General features: G+C 50.0%; 1 protein-coding gene across 1 annotated transcript; it reads left to right on the top strand.

Annotated features, from left to right (window-relative positions):
• The first annotated feature begins 2488 nt into the window (after positions 1 to 2488).
• On the top strand, positions 2489 to 16757 carry LOC146042028 (ATP-dependent RNA helicase DDX19B). The gene is made up of 12 exons (XM_083161936.1): positions 2489 to 2641; positions 4667 to 4724; positions 5120 to 5203; positions 8605 to 8740; positions 9402 to 9494; positions 9723 to 9825; positions 10147 to 10261; positions 11062 to 11239; positions 11315 to 11552; positions 11641 to 11803; positions 14768 to 14959; positions 15555 to 16757. Exons 1-12 carry the CDS (start codon positions 2585 to 2587, stop codon positions 15614 to 15616), a joined length of 1479 nt encoding a protein of 492 aa, XP_083018062.1. The 5' UTR covers positions 2489 to 2584; the 3' UTR covers positions 15617 to 16757.
• The last annotated feature ends 384 nt before the right edge of the window (positions 16758 to 17141 follow it).

Here is a 17141-nt window from a genome sequence, read left to right as displayed (position 1 = left end):
ACACCATACTGATACTGTCAGAAGTTCTGTGTGTACTGCACCCCAATACACCATACTGATACTGTCAGAGGTTCTGTGTGTACTGCACCCCAATACACCATACTGATACTGTCAGAGGTTCTGTGTGTACTGCACCCCAATACACCATACTGATACTGTCAGTGGTTCTGTGTGTACTGCACCCCAATACACCATACCGATACTGTCAGAAGTTCTGTGTGTACTGCACCCCAATACACCATACCGATACTGTCAGAAGTTCTGTGTGTACTGCACCCCAATTCACCATACCGATACTGTCAGAAGTTCTGTGTGTACTGCACCCCAATACACCATACCGATACTGTCAGAAGTTCTGTGTGTACTGCACCCCAATACACCATACCGATACTGTCAGAGGTTCTGTGTGTACTGCACCCCAATACACCATACCGATACTGTCAGAAGTTCTGTGTGTACTGCACCCCAATACACCATACCGATACTGTCAGAAGTTCTGTGTGTACTGCACCCCAATACACCATACCGATACTGTAAGAAGTTCTGTGTGTACTGCACCCCAATACACCATACCGATACTGTCAGAAGTTCTGTGTGTACTGCACCCAATACACCATACCGATACTGTCAGAGGTTCTGTGTGTACTGCACCCCAATACACCATACTGATACTGTCAGAAGTTCTGTGAGTTAATAACCAGCCAGCCTGCTGCAGACCTTGGCCTAAATTAAATGAAAACAACATTGTGAGCTGCAAAGTAGTCAAAATTGTCTGGAAAGGGCTGGAAATTAATGCTATTGAGGTCAATATTACTCTAGGGACAAAAAAAAAAATGCAAAAATTACGCGATTTGGGCTTTTTTGAACAATTTTGGAAAAAAACAAATCCAATCCAAAGCCTTTCACCACTGTTTGACAAATCCAAATCTTCAGCCCCGGCGCTCATTTCTAATTATAAGTAAGTTGATTATAAAGCATATTCCATTGCCCTTTACAATTGGGAACAAACAGCAATTAAACAAGATTAAATGCGCATACACAGGGAAAGATTTACCAAGCGATCCAATCTCATTAACAATTTCCTCAGAATTCCCGGACAAACGATTTGGTGTCAAAGAGTGAACGATTGTACAAATGATTACACATGAACGATTGATCTTTAACCATGGTGGCGGGAGAGGGAGCCAGTCAATCAGCTTTACCAATCGTTCATCATGCCTACACGTAAAATGATTGGTTCACATCGCTAAAGACCAGCAGGAAAGATCATCGACCTCTACCAACGACCGGCGGGAACGCGCATCGTCATCTATATCGTTCATACACCCGGAACGATTTAAACGATTGGTCGCTTCAATCGGTCGGGAACGCCCAGATCTTTTGCCAAATCTATCCGTGTGTACGCACCTTAAGTAATAACCAACACAGGGGTAGGAGGGCCCTGTAAGGAAACACGCACGCACGCACTAAAGTTCCGCTACCCCAGGAGAGCCCACGTTCTGAGGCTCTACAGTTCCACTACCCCAGGGGGCCCCACGTTCTGAGGCACTACAGTTCCACTACCCCAGGGGGCCCCACGTTCTGAGGCACTACAGTTCTGCTACCCCAGCCGGGCCCACGTTCTGAGGCACTACAGTTCCACTATCCCAGTGGGCCCCACGTTCTGAGGCACTACAGTTCCACTACCACAGGGGGCCCCACAGTTCCGCTACCCCAGGGGCCCCACGTTCTGAGGCACTACAGTTCCAATACCCCAGGCGGGCCCAAGTTAATCTGAGGCACTACAGTTCCGCTACCCCAGGGGGCTCCACGTTAATCTGCGGCACTACAGTTCTTCTACACCAGGGGGCCTCATGTTAATCTGCGGCACTACAGTTCTTCTACCCCATGGGGCCCCACATTCTGAGACACTACAGTTCCGCTACCCCAGCGGGTCCCACGTTAAGCTGAGGCACTACAGTTCAGATACCCCAGGCGGGCCCACGTTAATCTGAGGCACTACAGTTCCGCTACCCCAGGGGGCCCCACGTTAATGTGAGGCACTACAGTTCTGCTACTCCAGGCGGGCCCACGTTAATCTGAGGCACTACAGTTCCGATAGTCCAGACAGGCCCACGTTAATCTGAGGCACTACAGTTCCGCTACACCAGGCGGGCACACATTAATCTGAGGCACCACAGTTCTGCTACCCCAGGGGGCCCCACGTTAATCTGCGGCACTAAAGTTCTGCTACCCCAGGGGGCCCCACGTTCTGAGACACTACAGTTCCGCTACCCCAGGGGGCCCTACGTTCTGAGGCACTACAGTTCCGCTACCCAAGGGGGCCCTACGTTCTGAGGCACTACAGTTCCGCTACCCCAGGGGGCCCCACGTTCTGAGGAAGTGGAAGACAAGTGACTGCTTTCTGTTATCAGCACCATCGCCACAGCGGTCTGAGCGACCGGCGACGTCACGGTGAGGGGGCGGGGCAGGGGTGACACGGAACGGAAGTTCGCCGCATAAGCTTCCGGCCGGGCTTCTATTTGGCTGCACCGAGCGGGGCGGTGCTGGTACAGGCGACTTCCGGTGGTGAGTTTGCAGCACGATGGCGACTGATTCCTGGGCTTTGGCTGTGGATGAGCAGGAGGCGGCGGCCGAGACGGTGAGAGCTGGGACCCAGCGTACTCCAGGCCCTCCCCCGGTGCCCCGGCATCCTCTTATGTGTTGGCCGGTGCTTCCCACCCCCACAGCTCTGTCCTGTACCCCCGACAGACCGTCACCCCCGGGTACCATATAGCCTTGCTCCTCCCCCGGGGCGTGGAAGGTCGTTTAGCCCACTACAATGTAGCATCTACCAGTACCCTATAGACCAGACTCCATACACACCCACCCACCTATAACGCTCGGAGGGAGTCCTGTGCTCTCCCCCTCCGCTCTGTAGCCCAAGCTAGGTTGACATGGGGGTTTTGTCCTGAATGTCGACACAGTTGACATCAACACTAAAAAAGTGCACCGCGTCCCCTCGCGGATTTGTCCTTGGTGCCTTGCTACGCCTGGCACACTATTTTGTTCTACCTCCACCCTATAGTGGATGGTAGGGCATGAAATTCTGCCTGTTGGCACATGTCGGCTCAAAAAAAACTATGTCTACCTTCAATGGTCAACCCAATCCATGTTGACCTTAATCCTGTCGACCTAACCACTGCTAACAGAGTTTGGGGTAGTCTCTGTGCTCTGCCCCCCTTGTTGCTTTGTATTGTGGTGTCCGCCTTGAGGCCTCTTGGGGGTGGGGGGGGAGGTTCTTTCCCTTTTGTTACCCTTTTGTTGAGTTTGGTCTATGTCCTATGCACCATCCCCTTTGGTGCCCCGTTTTACTAGGAATAAGCTGTTGGCCAGAGCAGGGGAGAAGTCCAGCTTGCCCTCGGTAGTATATGGGCAATGGATGCGGCTTTATCCATTAACCTGAGTTACTCAGTGTACGGGGGCCGCAGTTTGGAGAGCCGCTTAACATCTGGCTGTTACTCCGTGTCTTGGTACATGACATCATGGCTTCTCCTGGTGTTTTTTAAAAGACATTTGCAGATGTCACCCTCTGTAGTGGCTTAGTCTTCTTCCTGGTCTGTGACACTGTACACAAGCTCTTTGTGAAGAACCGCATTTCATATGGATGCGTATAGCGTGCTTATACCTGCCTCCATCCCTTTTATCCCTGCGTGGTGTGATGAACAGTCGGGTGATTGTATGCATGGGCTCCAGTGAATACCTGTACTCCTTCCACATGTGCTCACACTGCCGTCCCTGTTCAGCTGATATAATGCCAGTGTCATAAGTGATGTGGGTTATAGCCTGCTCAGGACTGCTCTGTGTGGGTTACCAGGCACTTGGAGCATCGCGTCCAGTGACAACTATTATGTATGTATATTAGATGTGACAGAAATCACAAGCTCTATATACTCTCCATTCCCCATGGTTAGGCTGTTCAGCTTGTGAATTGGAATGCAGTCGCTTGCTTTTTAAGTACCTGTGCTTAAGAATTGATATACTTTAAACCTTGACTCTTAAGCTGGGTGCGCTTTAGATTTTTAATGATGTGACTGATTCCAATAGATCAGAACTTTACAATGGTGTCTACCCCGATAACGTGAACTATCTCAAGCGCTCCGTCCGATTATCGCTAACTATTTTCATCACATTGTTTATTGTGCACAGACTACCTACGTATGTACCTGATATAGCAAACACTGCATTATGTACTGTGAGGCAGTTTGTAAGATCGCACAGTGGGGGTGTGCGCACTTCATTGTTTGTCTGGGGTTTAAGGTAAACTGTTGGCGACATTGTCATTAGCACATAGTCTGACATGTACCCAACTTTAGAGTTAATTGAGTTTGGGAACAACTGCACTAATTGCTTGTTCCTCATGAGGCTATGACGGGGACACTCTGGAGCATTTCTTTTTGGGACCCGTACTCCTTATTGGGGAAGTAGGCGGTATGTGGCCACCGTTCCTGCAAAAGGATTAAGAGGTCTTAATCTCTATCAGCAGCAATGAATTGTGGCACCTGGCACTGATGTTGGCTCCAGGTGTCACTGTGGCTGGTGGGTCTGTGGGAATAAATAGATGCATGAAATGCCTTTCCCTGACTGTAGCATCCCTAATCCAGTGCTCTGTTACTGCTCTCTGTAGTTCAACAAGCTGCAACTGAAAGAAGACAAGGAACCAATCCCTAAACCTGAGAGTAACGGTGAGTAACTAGCCTGTGTAGTAATAATACCTCTCCTTGTAATAGTACCTGGCCTGTATATGGTCTGTGTGACTGCTGCTAGGAAGATACTCTGGGCGTCTGTAGTATGTACGTGTGGGTACTAAACAGAGGTAACGGTGGTAGCTCTGCGGGTGGACTAGGCCCTAGTCCAAGCTGCCCTCTAGCTGTTGGTGAACTATACTTCCCAGTATGCCCTGCATCAGTTTTAGCATGCACAAAACTAAGGCAAGGCATGATGGGATGTGTAGTTCATAAACAGCTGCAGGGTGGCTTATTGCGCACCCCTGCCCTAGTCTATGGCACACACAGTAGTCGTGTCTTAGCATGCAGTCCTGGCCAGCTGCAGCTGATCACCTTTCTGTTCATTGTTCCAGGTACAGACTCGGCAGCTGGTGGTGATGGCGCACAGAAAGCGAGCAATGGAGACGGGGAGGAGAAATCCGAGGAGGACGATAAAGGTGAGCAGGACTGTATTGCAGTGTGTGGTCCCTTATCTGGTGGGCTATACCCTGTATGGGGGCATAAAGACTGGTTCCTTCCTCTTGTGGTGGTTGGTGAGGCAGGGGATGCAGTCGGCATCAGACGGTGAAAATACCGACGCCAGAATCCCGACCGCCTTTGTCCCTCCTATGGGTGTCTACGACACCCATAGAGGGAGAATAAAATAGTATGCCGAGCGTAGTGAGGCACTGGGCCTACTGCGTGGGGAGCCTGCAAGGGCCTTGTCGGCATTGCTGCAGCCGAGATTCCGGCTTAGGTATTTCAACCGTCTGGATTCTGACTGCTGGGATTTTATACTGATCCCGTGAGGCAGTGCTATATGGGTTATATCACTAAAGGTGTGTACACACGGGGGGCGATATATTGCTCAGTGTCTCCTTTTCATCGGCGACCACAGATGGTCGCTGATGAAAGGGAACCTCTGCAGGAGGGAATCAGCTGGTCGCAGGAGCTGCGACCAGCGATCATAAGGGGGCTAAAAACGGGAGCGCGCACCTGGCGATTTATCGCCAGGGCACACTCCCATCACTGGCAATATAGTCGCTTAGCGACCATATTGACAGCGATTATAGCCCGTGTGTACGCACCTTAAGTGTTCCATCCATTAACCCTATAATACAAAATGGTGGAGACTTGATGGGAGTCTCTCATGCCATTGAGTGGCTTCGGTGCGACACAGCAGGGTTAAATGCAGGTTTGTAAGTGAAGCGTAAGGTTTTGTCCTGGAATCATACATACACAACTATTGGCCAGTCTTGTACATGTGACGGAGAGGGCAGCGTGGGTGCTATTGTGCAGGCTGTCAATAAAACTTGTGCGATACGCAGTCATGTGATCTGACTGCTCTCAGACACCTTGTACCAGGGATAGGGTGTAGGTCTATACACACTGGGTGACTATGCCCAGCGTGTATGGACAGAAATGATCGCGTTCATTGCTGGGGGGAAGCCACTCAGTGCATTCACACGGAGAGACCCATTGCTCCCCATTCCCAGGCTCCCCTGTAGATCAGACTTGTGCGTCTCTGTACACCGAAGCCTGATTGTCTTCTTGCCGAATAGAAACAAACCTCAGAGGGAGACGCCAATAACCTGCGGACGTTTATGTGTTAATTAGCACGCTGCACAATAGGGCAGTCACGGACCACACCACACATCGGGTGCGGGGGATACACGTGTGGCTGGTCAGCTTTGTGCACGTCTGGATTGCACTGTTCTTGGGTATTTGTGGGCTGTTACTGTGTGAACGCACAAAGTCTTATGGGAACGCCATGTGCCAGATCGCTGTACTTGCCTGAGGGGTTTATTTGCTAAAATGGGATGTTGCTTTGGGCAACCAATCAATTTCTATCTCTTCTAGAAGATGCTTAATAAGTAGATTCTGATTGGTTGCTATGGGCAACATCACATCTGCAATAGATCTCCTAGTATTAAACCCCTGTGATTCAAATGGCATGTCTGTATCACATCTATTGCATCTAGCATGGGGTGGTGTATGTGCTGGTACTTGTTAATCTGGCTGCTGCACTTGTGGCCACGCTACGTCAGAGGCAGGGACGGAGGGCTAGTGGTGGTGGAGTGGTACAGTGCTGGAGGGAGGGGCGGAGGGTTTAGTGGTGGTGGAGCGGTACAGTGCTGGAGGGAGGGGCGGAGGGCTAGTGGTGGTGGAGCGGTACAGTGTTGGAGGGAGGGGCGGAGGGCTGGTGGTGGTGGGGGAGCAGTACAGGGGAGGAGGGCTAGCGGTGTTGGTAGGGGAGCAGTACAGGGGAGGAGGACTAGCGGTTTTGGTGGGGGAGCAGTACAGGGGAGGAGGGCTAGCGGTGTTGGTGGGGGAGCAGTACAGGGGAGGAGGGCTAGCGGTGTTGGTGGGTGAGCAGTACAGGGGAGGAGGGCTAGCGGTGTTGGTGGTGAAGCAGTACAGGGGAGGAGGGCTAGTGGTGTTGGTGGTGAAGCAGTACAGGGGAGGAGGGCTAGCTGCCTTGGTGGTGGAGCAGTACAGGGGAGGAGGGCTAGCGGTGTTGGTGGTGAAGCAGTACAGGGGAGGAGGGCTATAGCTGCCTTGGTGGTGAAGCAGTACAGAGGAAGAGGGCTAGCGGTGTTGGTGGGGGAGCAGTACAGGGGTTGAGGGCTAGCGGGGTTGGTGGTGAAGCAGTACAGGGGAGGAGGGCTAGCTGCCTTGGTGGTGAAGCAGTACAGGGGAGGAGGGCTAGCGGTGTTGGTGGGGGAGCAGTACAGGGGAGGAGGGCTAGCGGTGTTGGTGGGGGAGCAGTACAGGGGAGGAGGGCTAGCGGTGTTGGTGGGGGAGCAGTACAGGGGAGGAGGGCTAGCTGCGTTGGTGGGGGAGCAGTACAGGGGAGGAGGGCTAGCTGCCTTGGTGGTGAAGCAATACAGGGGAGGAGGGCTAGCGGTGTTGGTGGTGAAGCAGTACAGGGGAGGAGGACTAGCGGTGTTGGTGGGGGAGCAGTACAGGGGAGGAGGGCTAGCGGTGTTGGTGGTGAAGCAGTACAGGTGAGCAGGGCTAGCGGTGTTGGTGGTGAAGCAGTACAGGGGAGGAGGGCTAGCTGCCTTGGTGGTGAAGCAGTACAGGGGAGGAGGGCTAGCTGCCTTGGTGGTGAAGCAGTACAGGGGAGGAGGGCTAGCGGTGTTGGTGGTGAAGCAGTACAGGGGAGGAGGAGGGCTAGCGGTGTTGGTGGTGAAGCAGGGGAGGAGGAGGGCTAGCGGTGTTGGTGGTGAAGCAGTACAGGGGAGGAGGAGGACTAGCTGCCTTGGTGGTGAAGCAGTACAAGGGAAGAGGAGGGCTAGCGGTGTTGGTGGTAGAGGGGTGGATTTAGCAGCATTGGTTATTGGAGAATACTTCATGACCTTTGTCTTATGTATGCTTTAGGTGTAAGATGCCATGTTTCTGTTTAACCTTTCTGTTCATTGTGTATATAGGGGGTAATCAATCCGACTTGTGATAGGGCATTAGCACCATTTTTATTTCCTTAGAAATTTTTATCATATAATTGTATATTTTGTTCAGTGTAAGCGGCCTTATTTATGTCCGTGCCTTGTGCTGCCATGTTACTATATTATTGCTATATATGAAATAGACTGCACAGCCCTGGTGCGAGTATGGTGCTCCCGTCATAGAGATAGGTTAAGGCTTGCGTACAGGTGAACATGTGCTTTTAGCTTCATGCGCACAGTTGTGCTTTGCGTTCACCTCTGCATCAGCCTGATGTCTGTGATCCGTGCCCTAACGATGGGAAACCATACAAAGAAGTGTGGTGACATTAGTGCTGCTAGAAGTAATCTGTGTGTGTGTGTGTGTGTGTGTGTGTGTGTGTGTTTTTAACATTTTTATATTTTTTCTCTAGAGGACAAAGCTACACAGTCGCTGCTCAACAAACTTATACGGAACAACCTGGTTAACACAACAAACCAAGTGGAGGTTCTGCAGCGGGATCCAAACTCTCCTCTGTATTCGGTCAAATCCTTTGAGGAGCTGAGGCTGTAAGTGCTAGCCCTCTCTGTAACTGACCTCCCCCCCCCCATCTTCCCCCATACATTACTCTGACCCCATGGGAACTTCATGCCTGTGATCTGCAGTACCACACTATATGGGCTGTTAACCGGCCATCAGGGACGTCCTCGGATCTGTAGGTCTTCATGGTTTTTAGATGCAACTTATTCTGCTCCACCTGGTAATCTGCAGGTGCAGTAGCGGTTTGACCTCCTCAGATCAATAATACGCTTCGTATCAGTCCTTGCCGTGACACGTTATGTATTTATTGGCTGTTCTCTGACTGCTACAGTGAGACCGCTGCCTTCCTGATAAAGTGCAGTCGCTGCAAGAGAACAGTGATAATTACATTACCGAGCCAAATCTCTCGCCTGTGTCTCCACGGCAACTGGCTGGAAGAAGCCTCATCTGCACAAAGCTATATCCGTCTGTGTTGAGTAGATTATTCCCCGCTCTCCTGACCGGCGGCCCGAGTACTGTAAGAACAATTATGGTCTATGTCTGCGCCAACTGCTGTTACTCTATGAACAACCTGCTGCTCCAAATGATCAGCGGAATAAATATTGCTGCAGTGTTTTTAATAAATTCCTATTCCGTGACCCATCCTGTAAAGTCTTAATCCTTTTTTCTCCCCTTGTCCTGTGATTTCAGAAAGCCGCAGCTCTTGGAGGGCGTCTACGCAATGGGGTTCAACCGACCATCTAAAATCCAGGAGAACGCCTTGCCAATGATGCTGGCAGAGCCGTAAGTATTCCGTGCTATAGTTGTGGGTGAGTCTCACCCCTTTGTAGTGTCTATTAATTGAATATTAGCGCAGTTTTTTTTTTTTTTTTTTTTTTTTTTAGCAGCAACTGCGCTAATCTTCAATTAATAGACTCCAGATCGTCACAGCAACGTTGGCACTCAAAGGATTAATCCCGTAGTGCAGATGCTGGACACTTAGTCATGTGCTTTCGTGTCGTCTTTTCTTAGGCCCCAGAACCTAATCGCTCAGTCCCAGTCCGGCACAGGGAAAACGGCTGCCTTTGTTCTAGCTATGCTGTCTCGCGTGAATCCTGCAAATAGGTACCCACAGGTAAGGCACGTTTGGGGTCTCAAAGGAGGGGCGCCTTTAGTATTGCAGGTTTTGCAGAGGATTGGTGCACTTTCTTTCACTGTCTGTCATGACCAAGACGATGTAATGTAGTTGTTGGTTGCCATAGTTGCACGTAGGTGTGAGCCTTTGTACTGGACCATGCATGCCGTAACTAACATGATTGGGTTAGCCCAGTGGTTTCCTAACTGTGTGCCGTGGCAATCTGTGGTGGCGTGATTCTGAAGTTTGGGAACCCCTGGGTTAACCCATAAAAAGCCAACGTGGTGTAGTTGTCACTGATCGGTAACCATTTCCCTGCAGTGCCTGTGCCTCTCGCCCACCTACGAATTGGCATTGCAGACTGGAAAAGTCATTGAGCAGATGGGGCAGTTCTATCCAGAGCTAAAACTGGCCTACGCTGTGAGAGGAAACAAGTGTAAGTAATGTCTGGTTATCGCGGGATGTTTGCGCAATGCTGTATCGGTGCGTTGTGACGGAGCTTGTGTATCCCCTTTAAAACAATACAAGGGTGTAACGTTGTTGCAGAATGTTAAAATGTCCCAATATATGCATGGTGCATTGATCTATGAACTTTCACATACACTAAGGGGTTCACCAAGGTCCAAGCAGGAGACCTGCTTCATAGGAAGAGATGTATTGGAACACAAGGACATGTGGGTAGGGGTTCTGGGGAAATATAAGGAAAGCAAACTTACTGCAGAAAGGGTAGTGGATGTGGAGTAGCCTCCCATCACAGGTGGTAGAGCAATTTAAACATTCAGGGGATAGGTGTCAGATTATACATACAAGGCACTAAGGGCCTTATTCGAGTTCACTCTTTCTGACAAAATCCTTCTTAGATAGACAAAACCATGTGCACTGCAGGTGGGGCAGATGTAACTTGTGCAGAGAGAATTAGATTTGGGTGGGGTTTTACTTCAAAGTGAGATCTATATTGCAGTGTTAAAATAAAGCAGCCAGTATTTACCCTGCACAGAATCACAAAAAAAAATCACCAAATCTATTTCTATGCACATGTTACATCTTCCCCCCCCCCTGCAGTGCACATGGTTTTGTCCATCTAAGAAGGATTTTGTCAGAGTGAACTCGAATAAGGCCCTAAGGATCAAACATTAAGTTATCTAAAGGATATAGAAGGGGAAGTTTAAATGGGCCAAGTGGTTCTCATCTGCTGTCACCTTCTGTCTTGTGTAACCTTCTGTGCTGTGTCCCCAGTGGAACGTGGTTACAAGATTCCCGAACAGATTGTTATCGGAACACCCGGTACAGTGCTGGACTGGTGCTCCAAGCTGAAGTTCATTGATCCCAGGAAGATGAAGGTGTTTGTGCTGGATGAGGCGGATGTTATGATTGCAACGCAGGGGCATCAGGACCAGAGCATCCGTATCCAGAAGTAAGTGGTGGAACACGGCACAGCATGCTGTGTGGTGGGTTTGGGTGGAACCTGATGGAAGATGTTGTGTTGTAGGATGTTGCCGAACGACTGCCAGATGCTGCTGTTCTCGGCTACCTTCGAGGACTCAGTGTGGAGATTCGCTCAGAAAGTGGTCCCCGAGCCCAACATCATCAAGCTGAAGCGAGAAGAGGAGACGCTGGACACGATTAAGCAGTACTATGTGCTCTGCAACAGTCGGGAAGAGAAGTTCCATGCCCTGTGTAACATCTATGGCGTTATAACCATCGCCCAAGCAATGATCTTCTGCCATGTGAGTTGATAACCTGGCGTTGGCTTTGCGAATTGGAATCCTTCTTCTTTTTCTTGGCCAAATATATAAATGTGTTTGTGTTCTGCAGACTCGCAAGACTGCATCTTGGTTGGCAGGAGAGCTGTCTAAGGAGGGTCACCAGGTGGCGCTGCTCAGCGGAGAGATGATGGTGGAGCAGAGGGCGGCAGTCATTGACCGATTCAGAGAGGGAAAAGAGAAGGTGTTGGTGACCACCAATGTATGCGCCAGAGGTGAGCTCATTGTTGCCGATAGGTTTGGGCAGCACAGATGGTTAGCATTGTGGCCTCACAGCGCTGAGTAGTAGTAGTAGTAGTAGTAGTACGTTTATTTATAAGGCGCCGCAAAGTGTCCGCAGCGCCGTACATAGCAAACAAAAAAACAAATTACAAGGTAACGTACAGGGTGTGTTGATAAAATACAGCATAAATAGGGGTATAGCTGGTAGAACTAAAATCAGCATCAGTTCAGAAGTAGGTGTCAAAATTGTCAAGGAGACTGAAGATGAAGTAGAGGAAGGGAAGAACAGGACAGGAGCACAGGTGAGGTAATGAGGTAGGGTGAGTACGTGAGGAAGGAGGGCCCTGCTCATAAGAGTTAACATACTAAAAATAGGTGGGTGAACGAACGAAATACAATAGGATAAGTAGGAACGGAGGGGAACGGAGGCAGGATAGGAGGATCAAAAGAGGTTAGGAGGAGGGATAGGCTAGTCGAAAAAAGTGGGTTTTGAGGGAGCGCTTGAAGGAGGTAAGGGAATCGGATAGCCTGATGGGTGGCGGGAGGTTGTTCCAGTGCAGGGGGGCAGCGCGAGAGAAATCTTGGACACGGGAGTGGGAGGAGGTGATTAGGTGAGAGGTCAGTCGGCGGTCAGGGAGGGAGTGTGGATAGAGATCAGTGAAGAGAGGTAGGGAGCTGTGGAGGAGGAGAGAGCCTTGTAGGTGGTGGTGAGGAGTTTAAAGAGAACTCGGAAAGGAATGGGGAGCCAGTGAAGAGATAAACAGAGGGGGGAGGCGGAGGTAGAGCGGCGGGAGAGGAAGATGAGCCTAGCAGCAGCGTTAAGAATGGATTGGAGAGGTGCGAGGCGGGTGAGAGGTAGCCCAGAGAGAAGGATGTTGCAGTAGTCAAGGCGGGAGATGACAAGAGAGTGAATGAGAATTTTGGTCGCGTCAGTGGAGAGGAATGGTCTGATGCGTGAGATGTTGCGTAGGTGAAAGCGGCAAGACTGTGAGAGAGCACGAATGTGGGGGGTGAAAGAGGGAGGAGTCAATGATGACACCGAGGCAGCGCGTTTGGTCGGTGGACGTGATCTCGGTTTCACCAATGCTGATGGAGATAGTGGGAGAAGAGGGGATGTTCGGGGGATGGAAGATTAGAAGTTCAGTTTTAGCCATGTTTAGTTTCAGGAAGCGTTGGGTCATCCAGGCTGAGATGGCCGTGAGGCATTCGGAGACCTTGGACAGAAGTGATGGGGATAAGTCGGGGGAGGAGAGATAGATTAGGGTATCATCAGCATAAAGGTGGTAATGAAAACCATAGGGTGCCCAGAGAGGTGGTGTAGAGGGAGAAGAGGAGAGGGCCAAGGACTGACCCTTGGGGAACACCGACTGGCTGGGGGGTAGTAGGAGAGGAGGAGCTCGGAGTGGAGACGGAGAAGGAGCGATCGGAGAGGTATGAGGTGAACCAGGAGAAGACCGTGCCAGTGATGCCAAAGGAGCGGAGGGTGTTGAGCAGGAGAGGGTGGTCAACAGTGTCAAAGGCAGCCGACAGATCAAGCTGGATGAGGATAGAGAAGAGGCCTTTGGATTTAGCCGATAGTAGATCGTTAGTGACTTTGGTCAGGGCAGTTTCAGTGGAATGTAAAGGGCGGAACCCGGATTGGAGGGGGTCTAGAATGGAGTTAGCAGTAAGGTGGCTTAGGAGACGATTATAGGTCAGACGTTCTAGGAGTTTGGAGGCAAAAGGGAGGAGGGAGATGGGCCTGTAGTTGGATGGAGAGTTGGGGTCCAGATTTGTTTTTTTGAGAATTGGGGAGACAAGAGCGTGTTTGAAGGAGGAAGGGAAGATCCCAGAGGATAGGGAAAGATTAAAGAGGTGAGCCAGGTGAGAGCAGACTGATGGACTGAGACGACGGATAATATTGGAGGGGATAGGATCAAGCGGGCAGGTGGAGGGAGAAGCGGATTGAAGGATAGAGTGGACTTCAGCAGCAGTGGTGGGGTAAAATGAGGACAGGGGTTGGAAGGAGGGGAGTGGAGATGTGGGAGGAGGGAGAGGGTGAGGTCATGGCAGCAGTGATGGCAGTCCTGAGAGAGGAGATTTTGGTTGAAAAGTAGGTAGCAAAATCAGCGGCTACGATGGAGGACGGAAGAGCTGGAGGAGGGGGGGAGAGCAAGGAGTTGAAGGTGGCGAAGAGCCTGCGGGGATTGGATGATTGGGAAAGGATGAGGGACTTAAAGTAGGATTCCTTGGCCAGAGCAAGGGCAGAGCTGAAGGAGGAAAGAATGAATTTGAAATGGAGATAATCCGCAAGGGAGCGTGATTTCTTCCAGAAGCGCTCAGCAGTGCGAGAGCACTTTTTAAGGAATCGGGTGATAGGTGAGTGCCACGGTTGAGGGTTGGAGCATCGAAGGGGGATAGAGGAGGTAGGGCAGGCAGAGTCCAATGCCGAAGATAGGGTGTCATTATAGAGGGAGGCAGCGAGGTTCGGGCAGGACATGAGGGCGATTGGGGCGAGAAGAGGACACAGCGTGTTTGAGAAGGCAGCAAGATCAAGTGTGTTGACGTTATGCCGTGAGACAATGCGCTTTGGAGGGGGGGTGGGAGAGGGGGAAGCAGTGAGGGAGAAGGAGATGAGGTGATGGTCAGAAAGAGGAAAAGCTGAGATAGTGTAGTCAGTAAGGGAACAAGAGCGAGAGAAGACGAGATCGAGGGAGTGTCCTTGGATGTGGGTGGGAGTCACTGAGATAGGCCAAGAGAGGAGCAGAGAGAGAGGAGTTTGGAGGTGCCAGGATCAGCGGGGTTATCCAAGGGGATGTTAAAGTCACCTGAGGTCATGGGTTCAATGCCCACCATGTCCCTAACTGTGCGGGGTTTGTATATTCCTCCAGTTCCCTCCTTGTAGCATTACTAGACTGTATAATGGAAAAGCATTTTACCTAGGACCTTCCTGTATAAACCTGTTCATCCTCCGCCAGGTATTGATGTTGAGCAAGTCTCCGTGGTGATAAACTTTGACCTCCCCGTGGACAAAGATGGGAATCCAGATAACGAGACCTATCTCCACAGGATAGGCCGCACTGGGCGTTTCGGCAAGAGGGGCATGGCTATCAATATGGTGGACAGCAAACACAGTATGAACATCCTGACTCAAATCCAGCAGCACTTCAGTAAGTCTTGCTGTCCAGACCCGGTTACTTGTGACAGGGGTCCCAGGCCTACTTCGGGGGAGGGTTAGAGTGGCCATACGCTGCTGCAAATTCTCTCAGCGGTCCGCATGCGATCCTTTTACATGTGATCTATCATATGCGATCCCAACAAGTGCTAACAGATCCTGGGCACAGCACCGGCGATCTAGGGGCTCCGATCCGATGCGCAGTCTTGTGGTTGGAGCTAATCTAAAATGCATGTAATTTACCTGATTTTTCTTAGCCCAGTCTATTAAAGAGCAATTTCAGGCCAAATTGCTCTACAGCTTTTACAGTTATTGATCCCCCCCCCCCAGCCCTCTCTGAATGTACATTAATATGGGGTAATTGAATTGTCTTGGGTGCCCTGATAATCAATGGACGTCGAGCTGCAGAATTCAGTTTTGGGTGCCTATTAATCGTTCCACTGAAAACACTGGTTTTCGTTGCATATAATGGTGAACATTTGTCCTGTTTAGAATGTTGAAAGTCTCAGAATAAATAGGGATTTAATTTATTATGTAAATGATGCAGCAGCTGGTTTTGCTGAACTCCCTCGTTCCCTCCCTCCTCTTAGATAAGAAGATTGAGAAGCTAGATTCCAATGACATTGACGAGATTGAGAAAATAACCAACTGATCGAGCTGCCGCAGTGACGTCATCCCACTTCCTTCTACGCCAGACGCTTACCTGTCGTGTTCTGCAACAGATGTCTTACCAGGCGTGGAAATTTACCTCGTTCACCTCCCACGGGTCCCTGGGGAGGAGGCTTGATGGACATTTGAGATGATTTTTTTTAATGAGGACCCTGTGTCACCCACCCACCCCCTTGAATGCAGCCGGGGCTCTGCTAGAGTGCAGTAATGGGGCACCAACTGACTGCACGTTTCTGCCTCAGGACCTGGAATTCTACCGAGTCCTGCTTTTAACCCGCTTCACGTTTCCTACCTATAAATATTGAGTTTTTCTCGGACTGTTGCTCGATAGCGGCCATTCAGAGTGGGGCTAGTGCCAACCCTATGGCAAGCTGCCGTTCTGTGCATCTAGATTTTATTCTGAGTTATTTATTTTTATTTAGCCTAGTTTATACACTTACCTTGCATTTTATAACCATTTATTTCATACTACGCCTCACTCCCGCATTTGATTTTTGAAGAAATTATATCTGCAAACCGCAATCTTTAAACGGGAACATTTAAAACAAAGGTTGTAGCATTTCTCTGCATCACCCTCAAGCTGGCTCTTACATTCTTAGCACACTGTGGCCCTGTATTCCTGAATGGGACAAACATGCAGAGATGGCCTTGTCCATCGCTTGCTTTTGGGTAGACTGCCCCCTACTTATATGTTGACTCATCATGCTGTGTTTTCTATGAATAGATGATTTGCCAATAATTTTCTAAAACGGGAGTGTATATAAATTTCCACTTTCTGTCCTGGCGACTTCCTCCCCTGTGTGGGTGTGGGGGGTAGTGGGCTAGTTGCTGTACCGATCTCTCGCTGGACAAGGGCCCCTGACCTGCTGTTGGGACATAACTGCACCCTAAATTCTTTCGTAATGATCCCGTTTGATATTTTAATCTTTGGGTTGAAATCTGTTTCAGGACAGAAGCACCAATTCTTTTACCAAGTAAAAAAAAAAAATGAACCTAAAATTTTAGGAAAATGAATGATTTAATTAGCTTAAATGTAGAAGTCCACGCGGAGGCTTTCTCTCTGAGGATTGGATTGCTGCTCGACTCTCTATACTTCTGTTTGGAATAAAGACTGTTTAATGTGCGATTAGCCTCATGTGCTCTCTAATGTTCTTGATGGTATTTGGGGAATGACAAATGTGCGCCACTGCATGTTCCACAGAATGTCGTTACCTAGGGGACTGAACAGGGGAGCTTGATAGACTTTTATACTAAAGGGGCATACACACAGGGTGATGTTTGTCTGTTTTCTAAGTGATCTGTCTAAATAGCTTAGTGATTTCTGCTCAACTTCTATGTACAGGTCATAACGATTGTGTTCTGTGGTCCCAGGTGCCCGATATCGCCCGCTCAGATCTCTAGCGCATGCAGGCTAATCTAGTTGTATTACCCAGCAAGTGCACTGCTTGGCACAGAATGCCATGTGTGTATGGGTGATCTGTACACCAGGATATCTACCCTACATCGTG

Source organism: Crinia signifera, chromosome 19 (assembly GCF_055691185.1).
Source record: "Crinia signifera chromosome 19, ASM5569118v1, whole genome shotgun sequence".
Classification (NCBI taxonomy): domain Eukaryota; kingdom Metazoa; phylum Chordata; class Amphibia; order Anura; family Myobatrachidae; genus Crinia; species Crinia signifera.
Note: the sequence above shows the minus strand (reverse complement) of the source record. Positions and strands in the feature narration are given on the sequence as shown.